Here is an 11,238-nt window from a genome sequence, read left to right as displayed (position 1 = left end):
CAAGTCCTAGCTAGTACCAACATATATAGATGAAGAAAGGTATAGAAAAGCTCAAATTGGTAGCCTTTGGGCACGGTTTGTCACAGAGGTCATTCTAGTGTGTTAGGATTTTATGGCGTTGCCTGTGTGTAGATGGACAAAAGACTAGTGCATTCGTAACACCTTTTGTGGGTGAAAGAGGTGGGGAGTGTACATGAATTAAAATTCCAGCATCGATAACAGTTCAGTTTTTAGTAGAATAATCCTCGAGATATAAAGGAGAGGTTGAGGCTTAGCTTTAACTTTATGATCCAAGATGCTGAAATGGTGGGCTTTAAGAGATATTTGACCAAATTGGATCATATATTATGGACTTTGGCATCATAGCTGGGGCCTAACCTCCACACCAGAGAGCATAGCTTAATTAAGTTTAATAAGAAAAGCTTCTCTAGTAATGATAATGCCATAATGTTCTGTGTCTGATGAAGATTATATCAGCCTTACATAATCCAAGAAGGTTTTTAGGCTACATTGTTATGAAAATGCTAGGGAGAATCTAGGAAATTTTTTTCACCAAGTCAAAGTAAATTCAATCTTAGAACTAAAAAACTACGAAAAGTTCTGTGACATCCATATTTCTTTGACGTTTTTCCTAGCAGCAATTCCGTCATAGTATTTATTCCATCATAGGAATTGATCCACCAGCAGCCACAATTTGTTGCTCCAACTACAGTAACCGAAGGGAACAGAGTCAATAAACAATTGAGATACATATGCAGAGAAACAAGTGTAAAATCCAAAATTGAGATTGATCAGGGCAGCAGCTTGGATCCCAAAGGATGAATATGTCAAGGGAAGAACACAAGTTATCTCCCCAAGCTCAAAAGCATGGATTACGTCAAGGGTTTCATTCCGATAATCAAAATCATCCCTGAAAGTTCCAGCTACCTTCAATAAATTTCATATACTTACCCTAAACAAATTCTCAAGATTGTTCTTCAACGCAGAGCATTCTTGTTGCACTTGTTGCAAACATCTCAAACACCTGCATCAAACATTATTGAGTCAGTCACATTTAGGTTCAACCTTCATGGTCAAGACTCTTTCTTCATTGTTAGGGCCAAGTAAAAACATAGAAGAAATACAAGGCCCACATATGAGATCAACTTCTCTTAAATCAGTGGGGGATGTTCAGAATTTTTTTAACATTAGTGTAGTTAGATTATCGATTTGCCTTTAATTGAATAACAAAGATTTCCAAGGTTCTAGTCCTGAGTGTATGGATAATCAAAGACAGAACATACCCACTGACTGATTTCTAATTGATGATATTTCTGAAAAATAATCATAAATCTATCGATCTCGATATAGACAACAGCTGGAGAGGTTGATAGTCATGAAAAGTAAAAACTTCTCAAGCTTGAATAAATCCATCTAGGTTCTTGCATCTCTGGCGCATAGTTGTATCAATAACCCTAACAACTGATGCCACTTTTTTCAGTATTAACTAGCCAAATATAAAGATTATAATGAGAGATAAAAAAAAAATAATGATAACATTAGTAGGAAGAGAAAAATACTCACCCTTCAAGGTTCTGAGCCTCACAAAAATTTCTGAAGTTGATGCATACATTTTTGAGTCTCATTGCACCTATCCTGTAAACCAACACCATCTATGTTCAATTATTTGCAAGTTTCAAATAGCAAGCAGACCAGTTTTTAGATTTTCCAAGCACCACATAAGCACTATTATTTGCATCAAGCCAAGCATTTTTGTCAAAGGAGTTAAAGAACTTGGAGATACCAGGCACTGCTACCCTTGAATTGATGGACATAGGCATCTACCTGTTTGAAATTCACTACGTTCTGTTCTCTACACAAATAAAGAAAAAGCCAATTCACATTATTCTCACATAGATACCATCAAAATCTCCAAAATGAAACTAGTCGAAGATTAACAACAGTCAAGGTTAAGACAATAACTCACAGAGCCCTGGCCATATTGTTGAGAAGTTTCTCAGAATCTTGAAAGAAAAGAGAAACAACCTCAACCACAAAATCCGGGCTGTTTTCATCCTGGAGCTTCTTTAGCTGTGCAAACTGATCGTCCAAGAATCCCTTTTCATCACCAACAAAAAACCCATCATCAAAATTCATCCAACACCCCAAAATTAAGAAAAACGAAAAAAAAAAAAATCCAGTTTTGAACAGAAAAAAACAGTTTATTCCAATGGAAAATGGAAATGTTTCAGGGAAGTATATTATAAGGATTCAGTTGCTGAAATTAGCAAAACCCAAAAAACTATTTCACAGAAACAAATAGAGGTCAACATATAAACCCAAATAGAGATCCCAATCATCAAATTAACGAAACATTAATTTAGAAAAGGGAAAAAAGAAAGGCAAAAACCTCTCGACGCAGATATTGAGTGTAGTCAAACCACTGTTTCCGCCACTGAGCGACAGCATCCATGGTTGGTTTCGTGCTCAGTTGCTAGTTCCCACAACTCCAACCGTGTGTGAGTTTATCACTCCGCAGAGGACTTGAGAACGATATGTGCATGTGCCAGAATTGGTAGGTATTATCAGAGACACATAAATCACAAATGGGTTTGACTTTAGAGATGAGTTATAAATGTAAAATTCAAAGGGTCTTAAGGCGAAAACTCAATCACTGACCTGCCAGAGATGATTTTCGTCAATTTCATCAAAATAAGAGTTAATTACACTTACTTATGAGGTTTATCGTTTTTTGACATACACTTTTTGAAATTTTAACAATTACATATACACTCCCTAAGGTTTTAAAACTATTGCATATAACTCTCTATAGTAAGACGAAAAATGATAAGAAATTATGCAAAAAAGTATGCTAAGGGATTAAATGACCTAAGAAGATTACTTAAAGTGTAAGGTCCAACCTCAATACAAATATTTTCTTTTTTGTTTATTTTTTTTTCTTTTATAGGGAGTTATATGCAATAGTTTTGAAATCTCAGAAGATGTATGTGTAATTTTTGAAACCTCAAGGGGTGTATGTGAAAAGACGATAAACATCAGGGAAGTATAAATGTCATTAACTCTCAAAATAAAGTCTATCTTAATTATCTCTCTAATTAGAAAGAAAATGGTTATCTTTCTAATGCTACTTGCACAGTTGCACCACATTTTATATTACACATTCACACATATTAGTATTATATATCTAAAGACTATATTATAATTTATTTAAAAAAATATGATATTGATGGTACTAAATTATTACAAAAATTTTAGTACAAATAGTTTTACTTTTTTTATAATTTTTTTTGGGTTATGTTTTTCTCTTCCGAAGATAAATGAGGATTATTTAGGTAAAAAAGGCGTTGGTATTCACAATCAGTGTCGCATGACTAATTCTGGTACATAAGGATAGATATTGATAAGTGTTACACGATAAGTACCTAAAAGGAGCTATTGTGACCCTCTAACAATAAGTGTGACATGACTAGTACTAGTACGTGAAGAGAGGTATTATGAGAAGAATGGTTCACCTATTCATTACTTGCAAGTTTTTTTCCTACTTTAGAGGTGCCAATTTGACAAAAAAGAAAGGTAGCATTACAAGGTGTCTTTATATTATGCTTGATTGGGAACATGTCCCTGTCTAAACTTGCGAGCAATTAAGGATTAAGCTATCGCAGAGTACTATATGTTGGTGGGGCGATGCGATACGCACGAACGACCCATATGGACCATATCCCACCTACACAATCATAAGAGATAATAATATGGTTTGATGATTTTTGTAACCTCGCGTGAAATGACAGATCTCAAGCCCACGACCAAAACAACTAAATCATGGTCATTTTTTGGATTTTATAGAGATATGATTGATTGGCTACAGCAAACAACTCAAGTAAAGATTGCAATCACTTTTCGAGGAGAGAAAAAGGGGCCAAAAAATGAAGAAAGGAACTTCAATTTCTATTGGATTTAAAGTTTTAAACCAAACTCCACCATCCCTTCAACTTGTTGCTATCACAAAATGTAATTAGTTTAAAGAGTAAATTAGTACTTTTATTAAATTAATATCATAAGAAAAAAAAAAATTACATTAGATAACCAAAGAAACATACGCGGAATTTTAACTAGAAGATGCAATTACCATCACAAATTCACAATACACGTGGTTACAACTTACAAGTAACAAAATGACAAAAACGTGGAAGATGTTTGCCTGTTGGGCAAGTTACACTTTTTATATTTTACTAAGAAAAAAATAACACTTCTCACCGAAGCTTGGCCCAACACTTGGAACCCAATACCAAAGCTATGAGCAACAAATACGAAAAGCCCAAATCTGGACGGTGAAGATCCCTTTCGTCACCCAATGGGTCAAGTGAATACTGAACTCGGCCCATTTGTTGTACGCAACCCTTAACAAAGTGACAAATCTTGCATACAAACTGCATTATAACTGAATCATTTTTGTCTCGCAATGGTAGCAACTATGTGGCTTATTACAAGTCTTGCATGAAAAATAAATGTAGCTTTATAAAAGTGCTTTCGGCCTTATTACACGCACCCTTGTTGGCACTCTACTTGAAAAAATAGGAAGCATTTATAGCACAATTTCAAATTTACTAATATTATTATTTTTTCTCATTTCCTTTTTTTTTCTTTTTCATTTTATCATACCAGAATTCAGAAGAGTAAAAATATCGTTATACAACTTGGAGGAAACGTGTTTTTCTCACCAAATTTATCTGTACAGTACGGACTAGAGAGAGGATTGATGAAAAGTTCAAGACGGGCAATAGCAAATCCCAAACCCACTTTTTACAAACAAAGCCTTTCCAACTCGCCCCCCTTACCCATAGCTACCACAATCCAGAAACTTTTTTTTTTTTGAAATTTCATCTACAATATGTACAATACAACAATACAGAGAGAGAGTCACCTTACTTTGGCAAACACAATTAACGTTGTGCATTGCATATTGATCAACCTGCCAGAGATAGTTGAAGAAATTATAATTAAAAACAGAACACTAAGGTCTCCACCAACTGGATCGAACACATAACTATCATGATAATCAAAAGGAAGCTTTTGCAATGATATATAGTGAAGAAATCAAACTGGCCCAGAAGTTGCTGTAACCATAGCATTAGAGTTTTACCTTCATCAGAAAAGGCAAACATGCCTCCGAGCATTTCATTATTTTCCTCGTCCTCAGGTTTCACCCTATCACATTGGCTACTGTCGCTGCCAACATCATCAGTTAACTCATGGCATCCATTCTGCTCCAATGCCTTACAATGCTCCTCCTGGAAAAACTGTGCAAGATCTACTGGATGCTGTAAAGTGGAAGCCCCCTCTGCCACATTATTGGTATTTGAAGCATGTTGATTGCAGATTAGAACTGAGACCTCACTGCTCCCAAATTTTTCTAATGACAGGCCATCTTCAGCAGAAACTCTTCCTACCAGAGGCAACTTACTTTCTAACACAGGCAAACTGCCAGCTTGAGAACCGATGTTCTTAAAATGTTCAGATGGAGTACACTGAATGCTAAAAGATATATGGTTTTGTAATGAAGACTCGACAATAGCATTTGCTCTTCTTTCCAGGGCATTCAAATTCTGACAATTGGGTGTGTGGGGCTTCTCATTGTTTATTTGATCAAAATCAAGAAAATGCTCAATTCTTCTTGATGAACCTGTGAGAATTTCAAAATAGTAATTATGAAGACTCATTTAGCTAAAGTGATCAGGACAGCAATATTAGCTATAGTAAAGAAAAGTTTGCATTAGGGTTTAAGCATCCAAACAATTTACTCAAAGAAAGACTTGCAAAATAAAAAATAGAGTCTACATTTAAGCATTTTGAAAAAGAACCGTCTTCAATTGAGTCTCCTTATTTTTGCATTAAAAGGAATATTATTGGAGGCTATCCCCAATTGTATTTTCTCAGACACCAGATGGAGAAGCAGTGATCCAAAATGGACAGGGAGAATTTTCTTTTTATGGAGAACAGAGAGACATTAAATATTGATTAAAGCATCTTTTATGTAACTTATACCATACCTCCATCTGAGCTTTCTGTGGAGCTAAGTGATGCAGGTTTCGAGTGACAAATGACAGTCTCTTCTAAAATCTTGTCTTCAGCTTGATGAGGTTCTGGCGAAGTATGACTGGGATTTTTTCCACCAACGAGGACTCTGAATCATACAATCAAGGGAGCATTTAACAAGTATCAGAGTGATGGGAGAAAGGCACACACATGTGTGCAACACACACAGGAATACACTCATGCTTGACATAACAGTATCTTTCCCCAGCACCTGACAAGCTCAGAGAAACCATAACTAGAAACTTTTACAAGATACAGACAACAACATCTCAAGCAAGAATAAAAAGACTTGAATTATTTGGAGTTATAAAAAAGTGCATGGAACTATATATAAAATGGTTGTCACCTGTCATTCCAGCTTGATTTGATGCTATGAAACTGCTCAAACACAGGCAACAATTCCTTCCGTCTCATTTCCATTTCATGAACTGGGACCTTTTCAATTTCAAACTCTCCACCAGCAGAACTATTAGTTCTTGGACAATCCATAGTATAAAAACAAATCTACAACAATGAAAAGTAAATTACCACCACAATATGGCACATGGTAACTGGAAATGTAACTTTGACACAAGAAATACCTTAGACTTTTGCCATATTGGTAATCTCAGAGAACTTATCTGCACCTCTGCATTAGAGAGGTACCAGTGGGACTTATCATGGAGCTTCCCAGAATAAGTTTCCAGGTTATTTTTCCCCCCAACACCACCATTTAAGTCTAGAAACTCCATTCCGTAAGTACCATCAGAACCTGATTTATTTTGAATTATTTCAGCCATATCTTGTCTATCAGAGGTGGTACCTAAAATACAGTCCTCTCTCTCTGGCCAGTCTGACCGCCTACATACATCCCACCATTGAATAGGTTCAACTTTCACTCTCAGATCTTCCTCCTGCATATGCAGATTCGTAGCTGTCTGGGTACTTAAACCATTATGACTTTGTTCTACCCCTATTCTTGGCTGAAGTTCATGCTGAACTACGTGACCTGATGGAGTATAAACTAATAGATGCTCCAAGGTACTGGCCCTTGTGTTACTGTACTGAACACTCTGGGATAAGGAATTATGAAAAACAGCAGCAACAGCACCAGATGGCACAAATACCTTCCCGGTTGCAGAAGCAGCAGCACTGTTGACTGTGCTAAGCCATCCAAAACTACTATATTTTATCCGGCTCACAACGGAAAGAGCAACAGGTGGCGGGGGTGGAGAAGATTGTTGATTACCGATGCAAGAAGAAGTAGACCACCAAGGTAGAGATAAAAATGGATATAGGGAGGGTTCTTCACCCTGAGTATTAAGAAGTCGAAATCCAGCATCACCACCAAAAGGAGATAAAACAAAAACATGGCAGGTCCCCTTGGACGAAACAATCGCAACCCACTGACTATATTGACTAAAGCAAATGTCCTGGATCATCTGTGAGATTAATAGAAAATGAGAAAAATGCATGAATAGAACATACAATAAAATTGCAGCGAAGTGAAAGAACATCTCAAAACTACATATATACTAACAGCTGATGTTATTCCACGATGCAGTTTGTAAAGATGCACATGAGATGAGCTCCAATCTAAGTTTTGAACAGCTGATCCGCTGCGTTTGTATGAAGGCATTATCCGGAAAATATTAATGTTATTTCCATATATTGAGGCAGTAACCAGAAGGGTCCCACTAGGGTCAAAACACAGCGCAGATATTGGACTAGTATGAGCTTTAAACTGCGATATAACAGCTCCGGAAACAAAATCTTTGACAACAACCTGCAATCAATTTTAACCAAGTAATGAATAAAAACGTTTCACTTAAAGGTAAAGCTTAAAACTTCAGGTTATCAGCTTAGGAGAAAAAACAAGATTGTCCAGGACCTCTGACCATCACGTAATAGTTTCAGATCACACTTCTTTTTCCTCTTTGAGGTTTTCATTGTTATAGGCTAGAGTATTAAATACTCCATTTATTTTTCTGATTAAAACTAGAAAAGGTAAAGAGGGCAGTCTATGATGATGCTATGATGCTTTGGGCTCTCTGTCATTACCAGTGTAATATAGATAAGTATTATTGTGAATGTGAAAATTTTGCATCATATAATATGGAATCATCTATTTGTCTAGCCAGCTCACTAAATATGATATCAAGTACTCGAGAGAAATAAATTCCACAATTGTAAAAAGGTTAAGAACTGTTATAGAAAATTACCCACATTATGATGCTAAAGCAAACAAAAACAGAGTCTCAGACACCATTTCCAGGATAAAGAACATACAGAGCCTCAATATTTGGAAGAGATTATTCAATTTGATAGATTGCATGCCTAAACAAGAGAGTACTGGTGAGATTTTCATTAAGTAGACTAAAAGATGCAGTAATTGAGTATTTACGAGTACATATGGTGAGTTAAAGACTAACCATCCCGGCATTATCCATTTCTGTTCCTGGAAGCCTGCAAACTTTCCAGCCTGAATTTGATGATACTGGAGAATTAGACCCATCTGGGAGCATCTCTTGACAGTATTTATACAACGTTTTGCATCCCATGTCACCCAGGTTATATATTCCAGCAGCCAACTGTTTACTAGACTCCATTGCATAACGAGCCACATAACTGCCACTTCCAGGTGATGTAGATGGACTAACTCCTGGAGAAAGAGTGAGGTTTTGGGGGCCTAACCGACTGGTGTTTGACACTAGTGGGCTGTTAGAAGCATAGGCTAACCACCTTGGACCTACAGCCATTGGGCCATAACCGACATTAAACCTAGCTGACCCTTGTCCTGCTAGCTGAGGAACAGGATAGGTAAGCACAATGAATTTATTTTGGAGGGTGAGCGCGTCAAAGCAGTAAATCTGTCACCAAACATCAGGAAGGTGAGTCAATAATATGTATCCATTCTCTTATACAGAAGATGTAATAAAAAAGTATCCAATCTCATAGTTTAAGTTCATCACATTTTAATATAAGTCACATATAAGCAAGTGCTTACTTGAATTGCAAGCCCCACAGCTACTATTCGAGGACTGCATCTAATCATACACACAGCAGACCGAAATCTCAGTTCATGCACAGAATTATGGGTCTTAAAGGAGTAAAACTGTACTGTTGTAGGGGAGCTGACAGGGTTTCCCGGCCGAGACTCCGAACCATCTCTGCCTAACCCTCCCAAATTGCTATGATTTTGAACAAGGCCTGGACCATTGGTGTCCTCTCCAGCAACAACCAACAGCAAAGGATGCAACGGTCTGAATCCTTGGTTACCATCAGATGCTGCTGCAGGAAAGGGCAGCATCTGTAAGAACGAAACAGGGCCATCACGCTTTGAAACCAGTTCACTGAAGTTAGAGGCATCTTCCACATCAAAAACTTGAAATCCGTTCTGATAACCAAGTAAGAGAACACGTTTGAAGACAGAGTGACCAAGCTCTAGCCTGTCAAATCCAGCCCAGGTTACCTGTTCACCAAGCAAGTTAACAAGTATAAGCATAAAACAGATAACTCATCAATCAAAACTGCGATTAGAAGAAACAGTATCAGTAACTGCCAAAATCAACAAGAAATTTGCTAATTCAAATAAAGCAAAACAACACTGAACAGATCCAATCACAAAATCATTTTCCATATAACTCAAACTAGGTAATCATTTTAGAGCCAAGTGACATGAATACTGTGATTCAACTTACGCAATGCTGCCCTATCAATCAAGAAACTAAACTTCAACAGCAAGATCCAAACGTTTTCATAACAACAATAATTTACACAACTCCAAAAATAAATAATAACAAGTTTCAAAACCGCGCTTACCAAAACATTATCAGTAACTGCCAAAATCAACAAGAATTTCGCTAGTTCACGTAAAGCAACATTAAAATGAACCGAACTAAAAACAAACACCAAATCGTTTTCCGTAGAACTCAAACTACTTGGCAATCATTTCAGAGACAAGTAAACAAGAATACTGTGACTCAACCTATGCAATGCTACCAATCAAGAAACTAAAATTGAACACAGTAAGATCCAAAGATTATGATAACAAGAATAAATAAAACAACTCCAAAAATGAAAAATGAAAAAAATAAATAATAAAAAATTAGAAAGAAGCCCGCAAACACAGAAGTTCGAAATTGCTTTATACCTGATCCTTGTGATCCTCGGAAGCAGAAATAGAAGCAGCTACGGAGGCACCGGCGGAGCGGACTGTGGAAGCGACGGTGCTGGCATTCGTGGACACAGTCTTGAGGCAAGACGATATGATCCTGAGCGAGTTTGGCAACAAGCCGTTGTTCTTGCCCTTCCCTTTCTTCATCGTCCTCCACCTTCACTTCTCTCCAACCGTTTCTTCTCAGCCGCAGCCTCCGCCTCCGCCGACGGCGTTATCTTCTTCTTCTCCGACGAGCATCTCCGATCGCCGACGATCGGATATATCATCCGCTAATTGCAGTTCACGGTAATCGCAAAGACCAGTACGGAAAGTCTTGGTGTGTTTGACTTGAAGAAAAGGCTCTTGTTCCTCTTCAACAAACAAGGTCTGTGTCTTAGCTTCGCTAAATTCGCTCAAATTCAATCATACTCCGTATTTTTCTTTCTCTTTCTCTTTCGCTTTCAGTTTTCTACTTTCTTTTTCTTTCCCATTACCTCTCTCTCTATCTGTCTCTGCAGTTTGTATTGTTGTTACGGTTTCTGATAAATCGATAAGTACAGTGATTTTTTCTGTTTATATTTTGGATATTCTCAAATGTTAAACGCGTTTTATTAATTAAAGAAAATCCAGGTAAACTCATAAGTGTAAAATGTGCGGTGGACTGGTGGAGTGTGGCTGTGTGGGCGTGGCGGGATTACAATTTTACAGTAACTACCAAAATCCCAAACACTTTATTTTCTGTTTTGGGTAAAATACGATAAAAACACTATTTAATACTACTTTATTTATTCAAACATCATTGGTAAAATTAGTCTCTTTTTTTGCCATGATTGAAAAAATAAGTTTTTATTTTAGAAAAGTTCTATTATACAATTATTGGAACAATCACTCTTTTACACTTAAATGTTAATATGTTTACTTTTTTACTATTATATACGTGTATGTCATACCATTACTATACCAAAAATGAACTCTTAATTTTAATAACTCCGAAAATGCTAATCTTT

The 11,238-nt window shown here is 36.7% G+C and overlaps 2 protein-coding genes across 3 annotated transcripts; both read right to left on the bottom strand.

Annotated features, from left to right (window-relative positions):
- Nucleotides 1-395: 395 nt before the first annotated feature.
- On the bottom strand, nucleotides 396-2,575 carry LOC147275649 (histidine-containing phosphotransfer protein 1-like). 2 transcript variants are annotated; one of them, XM_086253324.1, is made up of 6 exons: nucleotides 2,390-2,575; nucleotides 1,967-2,097; nucleotides 1,784-1,852; nucleotides 1,564-1,635; nucleotides 952-1,024; nucleotides 396-706 (listed from the first exon to the last, which is right to left on the bottom strand). In XM_086253324.1, the coding sequence occupies exons 1-6, from the start codon at nucleotides 2,450-2,452 to the stop codon at nucleotides 656-658; spliced, it is 459 nt and encodes a 152-aa protein (XP_086109450.1). In that variant the 5' UTR covers nucleotides 2,453-2,575; the 3' UTR covers nucleotides 396-655. The 2 variants fall into 2 exon arrangements, with proteins under 2 accessions (XP_086109450.1, XP_086109451.1); XM_086253325.1 differs by having other exon boundaries at nucleotides 1,564-1,652; nucleotides 1,825-1,852.
- Nucleotides 2,576-4,105: 1,530 nt separating this feature from the next.
- Nucleotides 4,106-10,751, bottom strand: LOC147275648 (autophagy-related protein 18g-like). The gene is made up of 9 exons (XM_086253025.1): nucleotides 10,226-10,751; nucleotides 9,080-9,544; nucleotides 8,505-8,942; nucleotides 7,613-7,858; nucleotides 6,675-7,514; nucleotides 6,440-6,597; nucleotides 6,048-6,181; nucleotides 5,141-5,680; nucleotides 4,106-4,969 (listed from the first exon to the last, which is right to left on the bottom strand). The coding sequence occupies exons 1-9, from the start codon at nucleotides 10,394-10,396 to the stop codon at nucleotides 4,965-4,967; spliced, it is 2,997 nt and encodes a 998-aa protein (XP_086109151.1). The 5' UTR covers nucleotides 10,397-10,751; the 3' UTR covers nucleotides 4,106-4,964.
- Between the last annotated feature and the right edge of the window lie 487 nt (nucleotides 10,752-11,238).

Source organism: Dryas octopetala, chromosome 8 (assembly GCF_963921425.1).
Source record: "Dryas octopetala chromosome 8, drDryOcto1.1, whole genome shotgun sequence".
NCBI classification, from domain to species: Eukaryota; Viridiplantae; Streptophyta; class Magnoliopsida; order Rosales; family Rosaceae; genus Dryas; species Dryas octopetala.
Note: the sequence above shows the minus strand (reverse complement) of the source record. Positions and strands in the feature narration are given on the sequence as shown.